This window comes from Branchiostoma belcheri, unplaced genomic scaffold (genome assembly GCF_001625305.1).
Source record: "Branchiostoma belcheri isolate BF01 breed outbred unplaced genomic scaffold, Haploidv18h27 scaffold45, whole genome shotgun sequence".
Taxonomy (NCBI): domain Eukaryota; kingdom Metazoa; phylum Chordata; class Leptocardii; order Amphioxiformes; family Branchiostomatidae; genus Branchiostoma; species Branchiostoma belcheri.
This window is the reverse complement of record NW_017804076.1, coordinates 1,689,391-1,713,208: the sequence shown is the minus strand read 5'-3', so window position 1 is coordinate 1,713,208 and position 23,818 is coordinate 1,689,391. Positions and strand designations below refer to the sequence as shown.

The 23,818-nt window shown below is 39.1% G+C and overlaps 1 protein-coding gene across 1 annotated transcript; it reads right to left on the bottom strand.

Annotated features, from left to right (window-relative positions):
- Nucleotides 1–193: 193 nt before the first annotated feature.
- Nucleotides 194–14,448, bottom strand: LOC109478665 (G-protein coupled receptor 54-like). Its single transcript, XM_019780330.1, has 3 exons — nt 14,122–14,448; nt 2,374–2,509; nt 194–888 (listed from the first exon to the last, which is right to left on the bottom strand). Exons 1-3 carry the CDS (start codon nt 14,446–14,448, stop codon nt 194–196), a joined length of 1,158 nt encoding a protein of 385 aa, XP_019635889.1.
- Nucleotides 14,449–23,818: the final 9,370 nt, after the last annotated feature.

Here is a 23,818-nt window from a genome sequence, read left to right as displayed (position 1 = left end):
ACACTAGGCCCAATGTTCTTCCTCGATTGAGCCGAACGTCATCGCTCTAGAAGGCGGGCGTTTGTTGTTATTGTCTAAGTTGAAACTGTCTAAGTCAGGCCTTCACTGATGTGTGAACAATGGAGCTTTCAGTAGCAGACTGAAATCTGATGGTTTCAATTTTTGTGATAGTATAAGCTTTCTCTTTAAGACACTAGGTCCGATGTTCTTCCTCGATTGAGCCAAACGTCATCGCTCTAGAAGGCGGGCGTTTGTTGTTAAAGGTAACGATAACAGGTCTAGCGGCAGAGGATCTTAGCGTGATTTCTGTGGTCTTACCCGGCCGGGAGGAGCTAGAGCTTCGGCCTGTGGCGAGAGCGCTTCTACGCAGGATACGTTTTTTGAACAGCCAAGGGAACGACTGCCGCAGGCAGCGGCGATAGTTTTCACCGAGCAGTGTGTACACGAAAGGGTTCAGCATGGAGTTTGAGTAGCAGAGAATGAGTGCGATTGTCTTGGTCCACGCTAGTACGTCTGTTATTACCTTAGGTGGCTCGGGATTGAACACGAACCAGAGGTTAATGATGTGGTTCGGTAGCCAGCAGAAGGCGAAGAGGACCACCACCCCGATCACCATGCAGGACGTCCGCCGGGTCTGCCTGGCCTGCGCGTCGGTCTTCTGAGCGTGACTGATGCTGAATCTGGTCAGCAGCTTCCGGACGATGAAGGAACAGCTGAAGGTGCAGAAGACCAGCGGGATGACGTAGGTGATGAGGAAGGTGTACAGCATGTAGCTCCTGTGAGCAGACTTGGTGGGCCAGTGCTCCCGGCAGATCAACTGTGGACCGAAGTTCTCGACCTCTTCGAGCTGAATATTCAAACCCAGAGGCAAGGCGAGTAGGAAAGAACCTGGTGGAAAAAAAAAACGAAGGACACATAGTTAGTAGACTAGTGACTTGTTTTGAAAAGTAGAAACACGTACTACAAATTTTCGATGTCTACTGTACATCTTGATCACGGAGTGACCTAGTCCAAGCCCAAAAAATTACTGGATGCCTTTAAAACAAACTTCGAACATTCTCAGCCAGGACGCGTATTGCCTTTTCTAGGGAAAAAACCCTCTCCTCCTCCATACTCCATCTTTCATGAGAAAGTTCCACGCTGAAATCTTCTTTTCTACATCACTGTGGAACAAGCTACACCACTGTGGAACAAGCTTTAAGCATCCCTGTGAATTCTTTCCAAATTGGTACAACCTTAAACTTTTCAAGTCCCTACAGTCCCTTATTGTTACCCATGTGAGTGGTAAAAAGGTTAAAAAATTGTAGCAGGAAATAAAAAGGTTGTCATATGGGTCATTGGCAATTTGATGAAGAGTTAGAAAGGGCGCAGGTGTAAATGGCATAAATGTTCATTATAGCGTAGATCACCTTGTCAGAACACTGTAATGATGTGATTTATTGTTGAGCTTTCCATGGTTAACATCATCAAATTCTAGACAAGAGCTAATGCAAATTCCTTACATCGTCTGGTATCGAAGAAGGCTAAAAGACATTACCATGCTGCGCCTGTCTTGATTTATGGGGGGCAAGAGTGTAATTTCCGTCTCGTAAACTGTCGTTTGAAACGGTCGATGCCATATCGCAGAACAGCAATCAATCAATCAAAACTGGTTTATTGGTAGAAAAAAAGGCGTTGCAGTCAAAGGCGTTGCAGTCAAAGGCTGAATTATGCCTTCTATACAGTTCATATAAACTGCGTTAACAGTATAATGTTTTAAAACATTAAAATATAACACATTTCTATACATAGCTACTAGATTTGCTTTTTCCTTTTTTGCATGAGCCAGTCTCGGCGTCTTCCAGTAGTGTTCAGCGATGGTACACGACTATTCGTAGCTCATTAGCAAACATCAACTGTGTTAGAACGCTACGTCACAATCGTGATGTTTCGTGGCGTAGAGGTTAGGGTTAAGTTCTTTGACCCGGGTTCGAATCCGCGCTTGTGTTCTTTCTTTTTGACAAATATCTTTACTGCTTTTCACGTTGCCGTCGTACATTTTGCAATTGAAATACACATGTATTGCTTTTTTACGTTGTGAATGTTTTTGTCCCTCACAGAAGTTCTTCTCGGTGTGAGTGGTTCAAACCTTACAGACTGGTCTCGGGTTTGACATCTTGAAGAGGTGATAGTTACTTGCTGTGTCAATCCTTCAACAAACGTGGCAAAGCTTCACAGATAGATAAATTTAAGAAGTGTAGTACTATCTATTCCTATCCATGTCCGGTCTCAGGTCTGACATCTTGAAGAAGTGATAGCCACATGTTATGTCAATCCTTCAACAAATGTGGTAAAACTTCATGAATGAATTTAGAATAAATATAAGAAGTGTACCTATCCATGTACAGGCGCTGACAATGGCAGCAACCTTCGGTGTGCGGAAGTCGATGGAGCGAAGCGGGTGAACGATGGCACAGTACCGGTCAATACTCAGTACCGCAAGGGTGATGCACGTGGCCTGCACTGTTACCTGTAAAACATATGGCACCTTGTTAGGTCTACCGAAGGAAAACATCTTCTTTTGCTCTGTTTCTTCTTACTCTAATTCTCCAAGCAAATAACGTCAATGGCCTAAACCAGACGTCAGTCACCGTGGTAACTAGTGTTGGGTTACATCATGTTGCAATTTTATAGCAGGAGGGATTTAGACTCCTGCCACCATATAGATGAAATTGTGTTTGAGTAAGAATTAACATAGCAGACCATATGTGAAGGTAAACATTATACATTTGCTTTGCATTTTCGTCTTCAACAAAAGTTATATAGCTGGTATAGAAAAATGTCATGGTTTGGCAAGTTAGATGTATAATTGTATAATCCTAAGTCTAAACAAATAGCCAATCAACCGTGAATGTGTTCCGAAATGCCATGATGGTGCCCGTGTTTTACACAAGAGAGATATTAATCTAATTTACTTTCTTGATGTATTGACCAATTACTAAGAAACAAGACACAAGTACTCGGTCACACATGGAACACAAACAGTTCTATGATGTGAATGAATGAGAGATGTACGTTATGAATGAGGTCCCGGTATAGATCATAAAACTATACGCCGCTGGTAGTGTTTGCTCTCTTAATTCATCATATGAATAGACTTATGGAGTAAAAGATGCACTTTTTTCTGTATCATTTTATTATTTTATATTTGTAGTTTTCTGCATCATTTCTGTATCATGAGAGAGATTTATTGGTAAGGCCCTTCTTGCAAAGATACACAAACAGCAACAGGTGTCCATATGGCCTGTTTTAGGTATATATTCTAAATTCACGATAAACGATTAAACTTCATCAATGTTTGCCCCAATCCTCTATCATTATACCTCAGTGGTAACAATATTTTTTCCGTCTCACTTCCGAGTTCCGAAATTCAGTCATTACAAAATTACATTTTCAGATTGTCCACTTTACTCCACAACTTGATTTGGCGAAGAGTAGTGTTATCACACTATGCGTTTTCACTTGTGCTTGGGCATAATCAAATTAAAATTGCAATTTAAATACAAGGATTTTACTTGCATTGGAAGCAATGAAACTTTCTATGCAGACAGTAGCACATCATCATTGTTTGGCAGTTAAGATGTATAAACCTAAGACTTAACGAACAGCAAATTAAGCTTTTATGTATTCTTATGGCTCTCTAAGTGAAATGATGGTACCTTTGCTTTTACACAGGAGACGTATTTTTCTCCTTTAAGTTATTGATGCATGAACCAATTACTGACAAAACACGACACACAAGTACTCGGTTATCCAAACACAAATAATTCAAACAAAAAATGTGACGTATTTTGTGATTGAGGAAACAATTCATAAAACTATATATACGCCATGCGGAATTATTGATTACTTCATCCATCATATGACTAGATCTATTATATAGAAGATGTGCAATATTTCTGTATCATGTTTGGGAGAACGCATGTGGTCTTTTTATCAATTAGTCCTTTTCATGAATCAAATAACACCACTGAAAACATCTTATGCTCAGATATTTTCAGGGAAACTCTGTAAAATAGTTGATGTTGTTTATTTGACAGACTGGTCGTTTTACACGATTAATTTGTTGTGATTTTGTACACCAGCGCTAGCTCTTCATGTTTACCAAAGGAAAGCATATTGTTTTTGCTGAGTTTCTTCTTCTTCTCCGAACAAATAAGGTCAATAACCTGAACCAGACGTCTGTCATCACGGTAACTAGTGTTGGGTTACATCATGTTGCAATTTTGTAGCAGGAGGGATTTAGACTCCTGTCACCTTATAATATATAAATGTGTTTCAGTATGAATTGTCAGTCTGAGAGCAGACCATATGTGAAGGTAAACATTATGCATTTGCTTTGCAAATGTTAACTTTCTAGTTTTGTACTTCTTTTTCTTCATTGTTCTTTGTACCTGGTTTTTCTGTATGTCTGTATGTGTGCAGAAGAGATAGCCTCGAAATGTTATATTTACTTTTTGCCCAATTCTCCAAAAATAAATGTGAATAAAATGAAATGATCAACATACCTCTTTGGTATTTTTTACCTACATGTATTGGTTGGTTTTTCCAATGTGAATGTTCTCTGTGTTCTATGATCTTTCCCGCAAGAAAGTGGCATAAAAATAGGAATCGAACCGTTTAGAAGTGTCTACCTTGTACCTGTCCAGCGGTGACCTAAAAGAATTATTCATGGCTGTCGTGACATGTAGATTCTTTCAGATGAAAAAAGCTCCAAAACTTTTAAATCTTTCCTTCACAGAACGCTAAGTCATAGCTCAACATCAAATAGTACTAGGACGAAAAAGGTAACACGCGTAAGCTGGGCAGTCCACCTCCATTAGTATGTGACGACATTATGGATAGTGGGGAGGCTTAGAGCTATTTCCGTCCTAAGACCCTGCATCAGGGATGAAATAAACATTTGCGGAAACACAGTTATCGTCGGCCACCATGCGCCGGTGTCTCTTTTGGGATTTTCCATGTCGTTGGCACAACGAATTCAAGGACCTTTTTTTTTGCACGGTCCTTCTTTACAAAGACACGCAAACTGTAGTAGATGCCATATGTCATATCTGTGTGTGTCAGATATCCAAGACTCTGCAACTTGGCCAATGTTGTTCTCTATCTTTCAACCCTGGTATCTTATTCACAATCTGCTTTCTTTCGTCTCATTTCCGAAATTCAGTCCTTAGAAAATTACATTTCCATATTGTCCACTTTACTCCACGACTTCATGCTTCGTTTGGTAATGCGTAGTATTATCGTACTTTCAAAACTGACTGTTACATCTAACTCGTGACTGTGAGTATTTACTAGAAGTTGCACTTTAAATACAAGGACTTTTGTTGCCTTGGGAGTGATAAAACTTTCTTTGCAACTTCTCTTTTTGGTCATTACGGTGTATATCGAGCTAGAGCTGTTTAAGTGGGACAGATATAGAGGCAATTTACTGCGTCGTCATGTCTTATCATGGGAGCTGCAGGTTAGAGGGGCAGGATGTGTGGGAGTTAGGGAGCGTGGTCTTCTCTTGCTAATGACTTTTTCCACACAGCAAGTTTTTCTTTTACTCCGCGGCTTTTCTTAGTTGCAATTTATTTCAGTTGATATGGTTGACCAGTAGTAACACTCAGGTACATAACAATCTGTTTTGCAGGCAATACCGGGTATACAAAGCACGAATAACAGACTACTAGTATACAATATTACTCAAATCACATACGATACAGAATGACAAAACAACAAAAACTAACACAATTTCTCTATTCATTCGATCATGACATCACAGTGACAATTTCTGAATGAATTTTACCATTCCCAAAGTCTTATGATGGCAGCCCCTTATATTCATCCGTTGTCAATTCTAACATTTTGCAGATTACTCAAAATATTATTATTGCAGAAAAGGGTTTCTAAAACTCATTGTTCCCTTGCATTTTATTCCGTATCATTCTATCATTTTCTTCATTTTCTGCATGTGGTGAACTGGATTTTGGTTTTTATTACATTGCGTTTATTTTCCTTTGTATTTCAACGGTTTTAGATTTCATTTTGTACTAACTTATAATTTTGTCACATGTTTGTTACACACGTAAAATAAGTGTTTGTTACTTGAATTTGTTACCACTTTTTGTTGTAAGTCTATCTTTAAGGTTTAAAAAAGAAACTCATAAGACTTTCAAATTCTCCTTCAAAGTTGTCCTTCAAATATTGAACTAAGGATGTGTTTAGATTGAGTGCCGGGTATGGGATAATTACCTACAATGACGCAAATGCAAAACATAATAACATCCTGTATAATTGTAAACCAGTTAATACTGTGGGAGCCCTCACATGGAAAAAGAAGTCGAGGTCGTCGCGTCCAGCAAGAAACTACATAAATCAATTAATGACAGGAAAAACCTGGTGGTAGTAATGAAGGATAGGAAGAGATGGAGAGCTATCATTGGCACCGAGGGAAGCTCGACCCAGTGAGTGAGTGAGTGTTAATTGTATACAAGATACGCTTCCCAGTTGTTAAAATTTAGATAGAGCATACTAGTATTATAGGCACCATATGTTCATACATCTACAACTGTCTAAGAAGCGAGAAGAAGTTGAAATTGTACACAGCAGTCAAACTGGTAGGTAGTACACATTAGTAGTATGTATAGTGTGATATCTCTCTAAATTTTGTATACCAGTAGTGGTATATATATATATATACCACTACTGGTATACAAAAACACATCCATATATATGTGTTTTATTCATGACCTGCACTTAGCTTTTAAGAGCATAAATATACAATTGAGTTCTTTCATTCAATAACAGTGAGTAAAAATAGGTTGATTTCCGTCTTTAAGGGCTATTCAAGAGCTAAATCCGGGTAAGAAATTACTTAGCGTGGGTGCCCAACATTACTGCAGTTGCCGCGTCTTATGTTGTCGCGTCTAACCCATTTAAGTGCTCTTTAAATGGGTTTTGGCAGAAACTGGCTTTTTGCAGATTATCAGATTTTCCTGGTTTTAAGACAATTTGCCTTCATAGTCTAGATATTTTCCCTCATTAAAAACTCATTATAAATGACATCAATTGCAGTTTAGTTCTGCAATGTTTACGCCAAAAAAAAGAAGCAAAACTACATAATACACTGATAATAATTAAAAATTTCATTGCAAATTTATGGCCGACGGCTAATTGCAAGGACATAGGACATGATGAAATAATAGTAGTAAACGGACCATATATATGACCATAATATTACTACGAATGCTACATCTAATATAGTCACTGTTGGATTTGCTTTCTTCACTGTGTGCATGTAATGCATATTCATGTTTTGTGAGATATATGAATTGGAATGATATATGAATTGGAATGTATTACTATAAATGCATTTTTGTAGGTTAAAATGGTGAATAAACCTAGACAACATAAATAAAAATAATACTAATTGCTGATAATTAACAGACGAACTTATCGTAAGTGTAGTAAAAGTGTTTTAGTTTCTTTTGTAAAAATAAGCATGCTGTTGCTACATTCTATAAGCACCTTCGAGGAATTCATTTAATACGGAACATGTTGGATGTAGGTATATGTATGAAGAATGATGCAGCTGAAGCTATTGGACAGAAGTAGCTGGGTCAACTCGTGAAGGATTAGGTATGTACAACCATCGATCCTCCTGACGAAAGATAGACTGTAACGACATTCGTATACTACTGATAGCCACTATCTAATAAATACCTGATCTTTACTTAAGCTCCTCCGACAAGGGAATATAATTTGGGTCACAGTAAACCTGGAATCGCCAGTGCTTAGACTTAAATAATTGCTGCTGCTCCATTTCTGGTATCTACATTATGAGGTGGTTAGTCTACATAGGCTGTCAAATTTCATTTATTTTATTTTATTCACATTTATTTTACGAGGATGAGGCAAAAAGTTATAAAACTTATCTCAGCCCTCTCCTCACACATAAAAGGATACAATAAAACAAAGTAATAATAATAAGAAGAAATGACAAGGGTACATAGTAGGCTGGTGTACAAATCAAAATGAATCAACTAAATCAAACAAAACGTCCTGTCTGCAAAATAAAGTTGAAAACCACATCAAATATGTTACAGTTGTTGACAAACGACAATGAGGGGTTACCCCTGAGAATGGTTGAACATAAAGTGTTGTCGGTGACGTTGTTTGTGTCAAATGGCAGAATGTTAGTTAGAGATGATAACATGTCAATGCGTTCGTCAGTGTACAGTGGGCAGTGTAGGAAGTAGTGTACAGCTGTTTCTTTGAAGTGACCACATTTGCACGCAGGACTGGGGACACATTGATGTTGGAACAGGTGAAAGTTTAACTGACTGCGGTTGAGTCTGAGTCTGGTAAGGTGGATAGCTGGGTTTCTCGGACCGTGGGAGAAGTGAGGTTGAGTGTGAGGGCTGTGATAAAACGTCTCCAACTCTTTTTTAAAGATTTCATTACCTAGGCATGAAAAAAAAATCGTCTGATGAGCTTAGGCCTTGTTGGTTTGATTATATGGATGACATCTCCTGGGAATTCCTCAAAACTGATGCGAGCGTGCGAATAAAAAAGGTGGCAAAAAAATAGCTGCCTTCCTTATGAAATCTACGTGGTCATGAAGGTTGAATAAATGACTAAACACACAGAGTATGGTATGGCGAATGATAGACTCTTCATTTTCATGTCTTTACATTTTCTCCTTTTCCTTTGGAATTGATTTGGGTATTCTTTTAGTATCGTTTTCCAATATTGTTTTCCAATTTACGGCATATGCTTTCCCTTTTGCAGCTGCTTTGTACGATTTACAGTATTAGTTATAGTATGAGTATGGCATGGCAAACAATAGACAAATTTTCATTTCTTCACATTTTATTCACGTTTTCCTTTGGATTAGATTTTGACATTCTGGAACATTAATATCTTTTTTTTTTTGCAATTTCACATATTTGCTCATCTTGCAGCTACTTAAAACGATTCACAGTATGGTCAAAACTTCTTTTGGAAATGGACAAAAAATTCATGCACGCGTGGGTGTCATCCATATGATCAAATTGACATGGCGTAAGTGACACTTGGGGCAGTAGAACGGCCGCTGGGCGCTTTTTAGGGCCCGGCCCTTGTTCGGTGGTCAATGAGGCCTGTCCAAAGCTAAAAATACGCCCGAATCTCCAGCGATTTTGTAATTTGGCGGTCTGGCGATCGATAAGATTCGGTCAAAGGTCGCTGACAGTGTTACGGTAGGTTAACTGACTTCCCTTCACACTCAATAGTCTTTTATGAAAACCCTGAAGGCCACAGCAAGTTATTTTTATTGATGACATCAAGGCGCGCATTGATTTTCGCCTGAATTGGGGGATTTTTTTCGCCCCATGGCATTCGATTTGGAGTCTGCGGAGGATGTCATTCAGAAAATTTACTTGCTCTGGCCTTACGCTTTAACACACAATTTTCTGAATGTGTTTCTTCTGTTGTTTTATGATTTGTCAATTTTTACATTCTGTATGTATTTTGGTACATGTATAATGTATCTTTTTGAGTTATTCTTTGTTGCATTATTGTGATTATTGTACTAATATCTACGACTTTATTTTACTTTCATTATTGTAAATCTATTATTATAATTCATTTAAAATGATGTCAGATAATTGCTTTCTTCGTTTACTGTAGCTGGATCCGTGTATTATATATTTTTTCTTTTTTTCTTTATTATACATATATTATATATATATATGTTATGTGTTATTGTGTATGTATGTGAAATGCAATAAAAAAAGAGAAAAAAAGACACCATGTTATTTCTTCTATCGCTTTCATTATATGATTCCCTAGGCACTAGTCATTCGGCGAGTGGAAATTTAATATCAAATAGGCAAATGTAATCATACCATTCATTGAAACTAGGACACGCGCTATGAACAATATCTCTGTATCTTATGATAACAGTTAAACTTTACTGACGGAGTCGGTCGAAAATTTGGGGTAAGTCCCAATTTACTTGGTGTTGGTCACGTAAAGCCAACACAGATGAACTTTCATGCTAATCTCTATATCTTGTCATTGTGTAATAATCCAGAAGAGATTAATAGTAATAGTATATAATAAATAATCTTCTTATAAGATGCTGAATAACTAGTAACTTTATGTATTTAGACGCAATGGAACGATATGTTGTGGATAGACAATTTCTTTTTTTTTTTGCTTTTGAAACTCGCCAATTTTGGGCAATGCTTTGGAATGGCATGCATGTAGATAGTTACCCTGGATGCCAAACTCGTTTCGGGCCGCTAGCAATTTCCTTCGGCAGCCAAGAGCCCCTTTGCCTGCGGGCCTAAATTACCACTACGGGGAGACTACCGGGGGGGTGGGGGTGGCCGGACAAACCCCTCGGGCTCAACTCCCCCGTAGCGCTAATTTAGATAGGCGGGCGTAGGGCTCTTGGCTGCCGAAGGAAAACGGCTAACGGCTCGATACTAGTTTGGCATCCAGGGTAGTAGATAGTGGAGCACAAGTGCTTCCCATATGTGATGTAAGTATGCTTTAGTCTTTTCCGAACTGTCCAAACTGGGTACTGTTCTTAAATTGAATTGCTCTCGTGCTCAATTAGTTGGGAACGTTACAACCTTGTAAACAATTATTCATCATGATAATATTACATTATAACAAGATAGGCACCGATAATTCATTTGGAGTCCATTCATTTTCGAACAGTCTGGTCACTAGCTACGGTACAAGTCATAGAACAACAGATATGGGAACTTTTTTTTTGGGGGGGGGATCTTTATTTATCCACATTAACTCCCTGAAACCAGATTTATCTTATCACAATTTGTTTCCATCCGGCTCTAAATCTACGATCTTTCAATTCGGCATATGTAATCATATAAATCCAAAATCCAAGAATAGAGGTTTGGTAACGTATTTCAAATGTATTCTATAGGGGCTCCAGTGCTTTATACAAAAATGCGTCCCCACACGTTCAGTATACATGTATTACTGTTGGAATCTGCACGGCATTGGGTGAGAGTTATGCATCGAGTAGAATTGTATGCGCGGCAACATGCCGGTAAAATCAGCACGCATTACCGAAAAGCCCCTGTTGCTGAAATACGACATAGTTTTGGCCATCGTCATAGTTTGCTGAAATACGACACAAATTAGACTACTTTGTAGGTTCCTGAAATACTGTTGAAAGAAGATGTATACTTAGAACGCATTTATGTTGCTGAACGTGAAATAGGTCACCGACCTACGGCGCATTCGAATTTGGGCCGAGAACTACACTTTAGCTTAGCAGCCGACGTGGCCGAACTCAAGTCGAATTTATTTTATTGCAACATTTCAAGACCAAACGTGGCGACGGCACACTCAAGTTATATCAACTTATTTTATGCCACCACCAATACAGAGTACAAATACAGGACCCATTTTCACACTAATAGGTTAAGTGAGGAAAGTCGCATAAAATGCCTTTCCCAAGGGCACAAGAGCATGCCAGGACTCGAACCTGGGACCTCTTGGTTCCGAGTCGAGCACTCTGCCGCTACGCCACACGACTTTGCCCCGGCCCTAACCACGGTTGCGGGGCCGCGTTTGGCAAATGATCGGGAGGCCAAATTCGTGAAATTGTGACAGGGGCTTTGCGTACGTATATACGGGCGTGTTCGCGAATATAAGGAGGGTCGATATATGTCCATATACATTGGTTGTGTCGGAAATGAGCGGTATGCAACGCACGGGGTTCTGCAACTGCAATTACCATGATGGTATCACGTTCTATAGTGACTGTTAACACATTGTAACTGTGGCACTGTACTAATCATGGATTCAACGGTGTCTCGTAGTTGGCAATTAGCTTCGACGGTGACAGTAGATGAACAATACATGTAGTATACAGATTGGTAGTATACAGACTTTCAGTACTTAGCGTTAGAATGAAGCAGTATTTACTATGTTTTATATCCTCCAGACCAGATATGCTCACATGTACATTCAACCCATCTGGGCAGGAATATGCAATAAAGACATGGTGGTCTATCTGGCACGTCCACTAAAATAGCTGTGTGAAAATGTGGCAAGCACCCACACAAACATACAGACACACAAACACATCATGCACACACGCGCATCAAACACACACACACACACATCATACAAACACAAACACACACACACACACACATCATACACACGCATCACATACACACACGCGCACACACAGAGGCACAAAAGGCACGTGCACACAATCACACGTGTAGAGTATGTGTATTGTTGTGTATATATAAATAGCATATGCTACTGGCCTTGAGTAAAGTGTTATCTTTTAAATAGAAAAAGAAAGATCATGCACCAACTGATAAGAGACGACAGCTGGGCTTGGTTGTTTGTTGTAAGTTGACCATGTCTGGATTTGAGATCGATTGTCAACGTTACACAAAGCAACAAAACAGACAGTAACGACCGACCCAATTATAAAAGATGAAAAAAAAACGAAAGAGCGCGCGTGGTCAATGTCTACAGGTTTCCACCAAACTAGACTAGACAATACGAGAGAGAGAAAGAGAGATGGAGAGGGAGAAACAAAGAGAAAGAGACAGAAAGAGACAGAAAGAGAGAGAGGAAAACAGACAGAAAGACAGAGAGGGAGAGGAAAAGAAAGAGAGCGATAGAGAGACAGACAGAGAGAGAGAGAGAGAGAGAGAGAGAGAATTTGAAAATATAATGCCGGCTCCACCACAAAAACAAAAACGAAACAAAATTAAAAGTGACGTTGGATCGATCCATAGGCTCTAAACAATATCTGAATTATAATAACAGCCATAAACTGAGGATGTTGAAGGTTTGTCATTATATTTGAAAACTCTAATTCATAACACCGTTTGTGACAGCGCCTTACTATATTATACTGATCAGTTCTGGGAATGGACAACAACCGACAGAAAATCCCCCCTGTATGACCATACCTACTTGGACACGCAGCAAAATGTCTAGTTTATGAAAGCACAACTAGAAGGCAAGCTGACATATTGAACGGTACACATTTACACTATTCCGTAAAGGGATTTAAGTAATTTTTAAGGAGCTTATAGACCTGGGGCATGCTCATCAGCTTTAAGTGCACACGCGTGGGGCATGGATGTACATTTAATATCATTACTCTTAGTGCTAACAGGTTATACGGCAGTTTCGGTATAATCCTCTTAAAGACGATATTGTAACCTAGATAAGATAGAAGACGAGTGTACTTTTATCATGGGCTGTATGTACCTTATATAACAACGAGAGAAATATTCTCTTCAATTGTATACAAGATAAGTTGCCTAGTTTAAGATATTTAGATAGCAAACTAGGAAAAAATCATATTCCTCGGGCAACTAGATAAACCATGTATTGTAAGCTTTATCTGTTCTTACACCTACAATTGTCTACAGCGAGAATTGTAGAAGCTGAACCTGTATTATTATAATTGTATAGATGTAGTAAAATATCAGACTTGTGTCACTGTTTGTACATAGACCTTTGTCACCAAGATCTGTATGTAGCTCGTAAGGGCAGAATTGTACAAAAAATGACTTCAATTCAATTAATCATTCTCAAGCGACGAGAAGCGACATTTCATACAAACTCAATCAGCCAAATCAAGCTGCGGAATTCATGGAAAAACATCTACAGAACTTACCTAAGGATCTCCATGTTCATAATACATTACAGTTAAACCTCTAGTATTGCCCGATTCCTATATTCTTACGTCAGATGACTTTAATTTACTCATACATGTATTTAGCTTTGTTTGATCTTAGTTGTAGTAGACCATAAGAAAATCCCTGTACTTTTGTCAGTAAATTCAGTGGAGAAAATGAATCATCATAACATCAGGAAGCAGACAAAAAAAGAAACTAAAACTTACTACATGTAGCATGTTGAGCTAGTACGAATAAAATAGTTGAAGAACATCTTGCTTACCTGTATCATATACGGGACGATAGTGCACATGGTAAAGCCGAATAATTGTCTCAAGAATCATCATAACATCAGGAAGCAGACAAAAAAAACCCGAAAACTTACTACGTGTAGCACGTTGAAGAACATGTTGCTTACCTGTATCATATACGGGACGATGGTGCACATGGTAGAGCCAAAGATCCAGCCGTAGGTCAGGTAGTTTATGGTGGTGAAGGGGATACAGCACACCAGGAAGGCCAGGTCCGTGACGGCCAGGTTGACGATGTAATAGTTGGTGACGGTTCTCATCTCGCTGAAGCGGGCCACGATGTAGATCACCAGCGAGTTGCCGACGCCGCCGATCAGCAGGATGACTCCGCAGACGGACGGCATGACATACGCCACGGCGCCGAGCGAACCGCCGCTCACGTTCCCCACTGCCCCGCTGGCGTTGTTGCTGAACTCGTCGGTGAAGTTGTCCATCCTTCGTCAGCGAGTAGACGAGACTGACTAGACTACGCCGCTCCACACCTACTCTTACCCTGTCACACGCGTGATCGTCTCCTACTGGCTCTACGAAGTAGGCCACTTGAATATTAAATCAGCACGTGTCCTAGAAATAGAACAGCGGGACGATTTCAGATACAGGCAACAGGTTTCCACATCATCATTCCACATTCTGCCTTTTGTGTGGTCTGTCACTATAAACGTGGCCCTTTCGTGTTAATACTGAAGGAAGTATCAAGCTTCCGAAAGATATCGAGTATTCGAAAGTGTCAACAGTGTTGGTTTTTGATCGTGTGCATGTTACATACAGCAAGGACATTATACAAATACATATATCTGTGTAGAATGTCCTTGCATACAGCGATCGCCATGTAGTTACCACTCCCCTTTACTCTGGAACCTTTTTAAAGGCCATAGGATAGCTCGCATTTCTAATGGCCAACCTCTGACGAAAAAGCCTCAGGCTAAAGTATGTACGCAGGTGCGCCGTTTGCACGCGAGTGGTACATGATACTGTTTCTAACTGATGAAGGACGTTAGGATATACGTAATCTGCACGCAGAATTTTGGTGGCTGCAAAGACAGCATCAAATTCTCCAGACAGTATTCATTTCATTTCCAGAGGCGCTACGCTGGGAGCATGCGGTCTTGAGTGAGTGGGTGAGTTGGAGAGTAAGTGGGTAAGTGAGTGGGTGAGTGAGTTAGTGAGTGAATGAGTATGTGAGTGAGTGAGTGAGTGAGTGAGTGAGTGAGTGAGTGAGTGAGTGAGTGAGTGAGTGAGTGAGCAAAAGAGTGAGTGAGCAAAAGAGTGAGTGGGTAGGTGAGTGAGTTAGTGAGTACGTGAGTGAGTGAGTGGATGAGTGAGTTAGTGAGTGAGTGATTGATTGATTGAGAGAAAGTGTGAGTGAGTGAGTGAATGAATGAGGGTGAGTGAGTGAGCGAAAGAGTGAATGAGTGTGAGTGAGTGAGTGAGTGAGTGAGTGAGTGAGTGAGTGAGTGAGTGAGTGAGTGACTGAGTGACTGAGTGACTGAGTGACTGAGTTAATGAGTGAGTATCCATTTGCCCGTTACCATTCACCACCGAAGGCCAGAGTATAGGCTGGCATTAAAAAAGTTACCAGTACAAAAAAGCGAGTCTGATAAAAACATACGGAGTTCGATACAATTCCTTCCCTTTGGACCTCCATAGTTATCACACATGAATATACAACGTAACTACCATGGGAATATGATAATTATACACTGGTTAACTTTCAAAAACAGAGAACGAATTCCTAGATGGTATTTTAGATCAATACATATTCTAATTCTTATTTGTTAAGTCGACTTCGCAGTATGTTATTCAACTCGTTAAATATCTCCTACGCTTAATTTTGCTTTATAGTTCACTCCGTATGCACCAAATTCAGCCAAATTAATATAGTTGTGTTTAGACTCCCGCGGTAGATATATATAATAAAGACAAAGAGTAATAATAATAATAATAATGAAATATGAACTTAGCACCGATGAAATGGCCTTTGAACTGCTGAATATTAATTATCACGTAGTAAAGTGATGGCACTGAGAGTTAGTATAATTATTGTCATTTTACAAAGATGCATTAAAAAAATCCGGACCCCCGTTGTCTTACTAAGATCAATGCACTGTGACATAAACTTACCCGTTACATAAGTCATTACCTTAGTGTTTTTATAAATATTATTCCATACATGTCTAGACCTTTACCATGAGACAATGTGAAAGATTGGGCACATAGGGTCCTATACGAACACGGCATATATAAAATTTAATTAAGAGTTAAATACCTTAGGTATTACATAGAAGAGATACACATTGAAAGTAACAAAGAAAAAATGCTCTGTTCATATCCAGTGATTAGAAACGAATTCGGTGGTGGAAGTTATGAATTTTTTTAGTAACTAATATGATTTGTGAATCAATAGTAGGCGCTATTTGACAAGGGTTCTAGCTATTAACAACAATATGATTTAAATAATGAAAAAATGCTCTGTTTTTACCTAGTGGTATAGTGGTTAGAAATGAGAGTCGGGGGTGGAAGTTATGAATTTTTGAGTAACAAGTATGATTTGTGAATCAATAGTAGAGCACCAAGAGATTTAGCTATCTGACAAGGGTTCTAACTATTAACAACAATATGTTTATTCATTTTTTCAGTTTATTTTATTTATTTAACCAGAAAAAACACTCAGATACATAACAACCTATTTTCAGGCAATACCGGGTATACAAAGCACGAATAACAGACTTTACAATATTACGAAATCACATACGATCCAGAATGACATGATAACAAAAAAGCCACACCTCTCTATATATGATCAAGACATCGCAATTCCTGAATAAATTTTACCAGTCCCAGAGTCTTATGTTGCTTCGGTGACAGGCTATTCCACAGTTGGGGGCCGTAGAATTGTAAGCTCCCTTTATGTAGAATAATAGTGTTTGCTTATAGTGATACAGGTGCAGTGGGTTGGAATAAACTCCCACACGTTGTTAGAACTGCATCATCTATACAGTCCTTCAAAACACTGTGTTCAAAGTTGCGTAGCGTCTGACTTTCTACCCTTACGACCTGGCATGGCCTTGACTACGATTATGGATTACGATTGTGATTTTGATATTTTATTCCGTCTTGTCTTGTGTATATGCACCCAGGGCCACTCTGTAAAGCAGTGCAAAGCCACTGAGTACTGCTATCCTGGTTAAAGAACACCTAATATGAAATAAACTAGAAAGGTAACACTTGCAAAACAAATGCATAACGTTTACCTCCGAATATGGTCAACTCTGTTAATTCTTACTCAAACACATCCATATATATGGTCAGACAGGAGTCTAAATCTCTAATGCTATAAAATTGCAACATGATGTAACCCGACACTATTTACCATGGTGACAAACGTCTAGTTCAGGTCATTGACCTTATTTGTTTGAAGAAGAAGAAGAGGAAACAGAGCAAAACAACATGTTTTCCTCCGGTAAACAGAATAAACAAATAAGCATAGACATTCCGCAATGTAAGAAGTAGTAGGAAAACGAACAAGAAACAGGTCTTGCTGAAGAGAGTTTGTATGTTATGTAAAATTAAGAAACACTCAGCAACATGTAACCTTGTGGAGCCACGTTTGACGTGGGTAGGCAAAACGTGGTTCAGAACTAATTGTTTTCCCAGGAAATACTGGTTGGCAAGAAAAATGTCCAGACTATACATGATGTACAAAATGACTAGTAAACTGGTGGACGTACCAACTACTAAGTATCTAATACCAGGTCAGAAAAGAACAAGAAGTAATCATGGCTTCAAGTATCGGAGTTATCAACCAAGGATTGCTTCCTTCATCTTTCCTAGAACTCATTGATTTTTTCCTGGAACTATTCATTCATTCTTTCCTAGAACTCATTCATTCTTTCCTAGAACTATTCATTCATTTTTTCCCAGAAAGAATTCATACTTTCCTAGAACTATTAATTCTTTCCTAGAACTATCGCTGAGTGGAACTTGCTGTCAACAATGTTTAAAGTTAGGTGTTCAAAGGCTAGGTGTAACAAGTCTTTCGTTGTAATGTAGCCGGCTGCCTCCGCACCTCGCCTTCGAAGCTGGTGTGTTACTATTCATTCTTTCCTAGAACAAAAAAAATCATTCTTTCCTAGAACTATCGCTGAGTGGAACTCGCTGTCAACAATGTTTAAAGTTAGGTGTTCAAAGGCTAGGTGTAACAAGTCTTTCGTTGTAATGTAGCCGGCTGCCTCCGCACCTCGCCTTCGAAGCTGGTGTGTTACGCCGAAGTGCAGTTATACCGGCTATACAGATACGGATACAGATATCACAGTCGATTTTGATAGCGAGAGTATGATCGTGCATTTAATTTTCTAATTTCGTCCTACACTTGTGGGCACGACCACACAGCAATGCATGACAATGTATCCACCACAATACTTCCTGTACAATGTATTGTGAATGATAATCAAGTTTATTAAATATAAATCATCTCTCGACCTACATTGGATTCATGATTACTCCTCGCGCTAACAATGATGGCGTTTTCATACACCAAATTGTAACCTTGAGGCGGCTGTATTCACGACCTTTATACGACCTTTATACGACATTATTCCCAACTACTTCCCGGCCAAGGTCGGTGCTGGTGAGGCGTTTCAAACACAACCCCAAAACAAGCTACGTGAGGCGTCTCTTAATTTTTAGGTACCACCGATAAATAGCTAGATCCATACAAAACAAGCAACCGTTTTCCGTCAGCGACATCACATTTTTGACTCATAGATATCAGCGTACTATGGGATAGTGTTCATTCAACTTACTACATTAAAAGAATGTGAAAATTGACTTTAAAAATCCAGTTTTGCTGTTCTAATATTGCACTGGATACATTTAAAGACTAGCAGAGAACCTCACCTAATAACTCCCAACCTCAGGTAGCCTTGCTCACGACATTACCAACGATAATCCGGAGAAGGTCGGGAGGCGCTTGTCGGATGTGCGTGGCAGGGGTTTAAACAGCGTCGGTTACCACATCATAACACGAGTTTGTGTATCCGTTTCTAGGCACAACTACAACAATACCACATGGCAGGGTATGTACCTTCATTAACACCGCACTGTATTCTACTAGATTTGTTTCTATCTTAAAATATTCTATTCTATTTCATTTATATATATGATTTCCAATTCATAGAAAGGAAACTAGCTGAAGCTATCGAATCTATATACATACATTCATTTGATAAATCGCAATGTTTTTGCGGCTGTTTTATATATGTAGTGTGTATGTATGTAGCCAACACACAAAACAGTTTTCTATATGTCAACAATGCCATAGCTTTAACATATAGCCCATATTATAATCATGTTTTTGACAATACACGTTTTCTACAGTACATTTATGAACCTTTAAAAAACGCATTAGAATGTCGGCACTTTGATGTTGCTTAATTAAAATTGAAAAACTATCATCCAATTTTTCCCACATTGTTATCAACATACGTTGTCCTGTCATGAAAGTTCATCTGTGTTGTTAGTTACATGTCTAAAGTTAAAACTTTTGGTCCGACACAAAAAATTCTCTCACCTAGAGCTTTCGACCAGTCAATCTGGTCTTCCTTGTTGTCATAATAAAAAGTTGATATAATAAAAAAAGCAATGTATGGAAGGAAGGAAGGATGGATATGATAAAAAGCAATATAATTGCCACAATTCATACTCTGTAAGTAAAAATAACACGAGTTTGTGTATCCGTCTCGAGGCACGACTACAACAATACCGCACGGCAGGGCATGTGCCTTCATTTGCACGGTACTGTGTTTTTGAATAAAGCAATCAAAAACGAAGAATTCAGAGATCTCATACATCCTGAGATATTCAGGTCTTTTGTATGGTTTCATCCTGCCTCATTAATTCTGCATACAAGGCTGTATAATAGAAACAGCATATTTTGATTGACAGTCTTCTATATTAAAATTACTTATATTATACGTGGGAAAATCATATCATTCTCAGCGTTAATAATTTCCTGTACTGTAGCGCATACTGTTTTGATTTCATAGAAAGTAGTGCAGCTGCTAGGAGCCCAATCAGCATGAGATTAATGAGAGGGCACCATGGCTATTCAAATGATGGCGTGTCCTCTATTTGACGACAGCAGGTTGTCTATGTAAGACCCGCTTGGCGGTACATGGCATATGCCTCCTACGTGCTCTTCAGTTCAAAACACAATTACACCCAATCATTTAGAAATAATCCAGCGTATACTGGTTTGAAATGATTTCATTTTCTTCTGCGAGATTGGCCACAGCGGGGGGCTCACAATTACACGAAAACATCGCCGTTGCGGGGCTATGTGGGGTAACGGCTTGGAACCAAGAGGTCCCGAGTTCGAATCCTGCTATGTTACCGATTTTGTGCCATCGGGAAATACACTTTACACGACTTTCCTCACTTAACTCTTGTGAAAATGAGTATTTTCTATTGTCATCTACGTTGGTGGAAGCATGAAATTAAGTTGAAACTTGAGTGTGCCGTCACTATGGCTGCCTTGTGTTGTATAAAGTAAAAATGAAAATGAAATTAAAAAAAAAAACAAGGCAAGAAAAAAACAGGAAAAAATAAGAAATAAAAAGAGAAAATTAAAGATTAGAAATTTTTTAAAAAATGCAGTTTTGCAAAAAAAGGGCTCTAACCTTAGATAAAGCTTACACAATTAAAACAATCACAAGCATCCAATTTTCTATTGCTTGAAAGACTGCAGTATTACTTGCAAACATCATATACATTTTGTGTTACATAAAGAACACCTAGTGGGTTTCAAATGATTGTATTCCCTTGATCGCAGCTGGTACGATGTAATTTAGATGGATGGAAAACCTCAACAAAATGGAGACCTTATTGGGCCAAATTTGAGCAGACACAAAATAATGACTATTATCTAATTATCGATGCACTTTCTAGTGCTTCAAAGACATCGGAACAAATATCAGGCATCTGTGATAGACATTGAAAATATCATACATTACCGCTGGAAATAACATACATTTCCAACACACGGGGTAAATGTACAATTTAAAGGTGTGTTTTTCACAGGTATAGTTACAGGAGTTGGGTACAGACGAATATGAGGTAGCTATATAGACATACGTAAAAGCTATTTAAAGCCCCTGTTACACATTCAGAACCTTCCCACGAACACCAGCCAACCAAGGTTGACCAGATTTAGGTCACGCCTATCTTTTTATATGAATCAAATCGAATTTGAATCGAATTTGACTACCGAACTACTCCCGATCACCACCCAACCGTAGCCGAACCTCCCCTCCACACTCGAACCAGAGCCGGCCTCACCGAACACCAGCGCTAGCCAGCCCAGCCAACCTTGCTACCGACCTAGTCCCAATATTATGGTTGGGGGAGATTGTCTAGTGTCTGGGAGGCCATGTCCTAGCCTCTATCAGGCTTCAAGAGGCGGCTGGAAAGAGTTTGTCTGCTGGGAGAGAACATTTTGCCGCACCCTACTCTTTCCAGCCGCCTCCTGAAGCCTGGTAGAGGCTAGCCATATTCAGCTATGTCGTATGTTTGACAGCCGGTTCAAACACCAGTTGTCTTTGTCGCTCTCTGTTTCCACAGTTTTGTAATACTGCAAAAATTGATACAGAACTACAAAGACAGTGCTGGTCCCTTTGGTAAGAAAAGGCTGCTTGCCAAGAATCCATCAGACATATTCATATATTTGTCTATGCACGAAAAGGGTAATCAATTATAGCTCTGTAATGAATAGCATTGGAGACATACGTAGAAACCGCATTAGAGCCAGAATCGTTTAGAAGACTAGTAGATCAAATTAAGGTCACTGTAAGCAATACGTCTTTAATTGTTATTCGGGTAGCGACTAATGGAAAGTCTGTGCAAGTGATTTTTGTGCTACGCACTGTTTTCCGTTCATCTATTAATGAAGATTTCTATGGAGATTTCCATTCAATGGAGATTTTCCGTTCTATAGAGATTTCCGTTCTATGGAGATTTCTGTTCTATGAAGATTTTCGTTCTATGGAGATTTCCGTTCTATGGAGATTTCTGTTCTATGGAGATTTTCGTTCTATGGAGATTTCTGTTCTATGGAGATTTCTGTTCTATTGAGATTTTCGTTCTATGGAGATTTCTGTTCTATGGAGATTTCCGTTCTATGGAGATTTCTGTTCTATGGAGATTTTCGTTGTATGGAGATTTCTGTTCTATGGAGATTTCTGTTCTATTGAGATTTTCGTTCTATGGAGATTTCTGTTCTATTGAGATTTTTCGTTCTATGGAGATTTCTGTTCTATTGAGATTTCTGTTCTATTGAGATTTTCGTTCTATTGAGATTTTTTCCCAACCACGATTGTTATATAGGGAGGCGAAGAAGTAGGGGAGCCGGTAAAACCAATATTGCTGGACTTCAGGCAATTGTAAAAAATTCTTTTATACATGAAGTAGCTTTATAGTAAAACGCCATGCTGCGAGATTTTTCAGGTTTGCAGACATGGCAATGACGCTGTGTAATACCAAGGGTCGCTAGCGCTTGAATGGCCTCCTGCTACCAACAATTGTTAGGAAGCACATTGATATCCCCGATGTTGTGTGGATGAACATATGTTGGAAAGGTTCAACTTCTTTCATACAATGTATGTAATGTAATCTAATGTTTAAAGGACTTTATTAAATAACATTATTTATTGTAGACTAGTAAAATAAAATCAGTACCCCTTAATTCCTTGGTCTGAAATCCCCAGCACATAGAGCATGTTGGGCACACGTCACTATTGTGTTGCGCGGGGGGAGGCTCCAAAATAGGAAATAGTCCCTGATAGGCTATCTAATATCTTTTAAAATCTTTTTTCTCTTAAAAATTTGGTTCTCGTCTGAATGCTTTGAGGCTAGAAGGAACAGGTAGGGTCTAAACTTTCCTACTTTGGTCAAATTTTGTTTTTATTTCACCATGGGCGTAATCATACAAATGAGAGGCCTGAGTGATGAGGTCTTGCCTACTTAGAGCGGATGGATACATTAGAGGATGTGGTTTGTTTACATACTGATGTCAGCTGTTGTCAGAGTTTTGAGCTGGTCAACCCCCTGTTTTCTCTCTGTATTTGAAAGGCAGACCCTTGTGACTCTCTGTTGTAGAAGAATTGTCGATGAGATTCAAATGTAGGAAAGTACTTTAAATTTTATGTATTAGTGTATACGTCGGTGAAAGTTAGACATCCAGGTAATAAGATTTGACGAACGGTAGTTAATGCTACCTGAAACGTTTGACCGTTTCCAAAATCATATCCAGGTTGCTTGAGTAACTGTTTTTTTTTTGGCGTATAGCCTTAAATGGCCAAACCTAATATTGGTACCTGCCATGTAATGCACATGATACTATGGTCAAAGCAAGCTATCATTTTACCATGATGTCAGATTACTTTTTTACTTGTGAGATACACGTGTTATGTCCATCGGTACACGTGAGGTGGCAATGCGTGTTTACGGTGTATAAATTAGCGGGGCCAACAATAGACTACCGACCTACACTAGCGGACACAGCTAATCATAACTCGGCGTCTAGAAATGAAAAGCCGACTTGTATCAGGAATGTTTCATCTGTGTTCCCCCGGCGGTTATTCACTCACGCAGCAGGGTTGATTACTTTTCCCTCGGTTGTCATGGAAACGCTAGATTGGCGGGACTCCGGGAGACTTATGTGATCATGCTAGACTTATGTGTAATGTTTAATGTTGTACTGGACCGTTTTGAACCAGATTGTTTTGAGTCGACGAACCTTTTTTGTAAAAA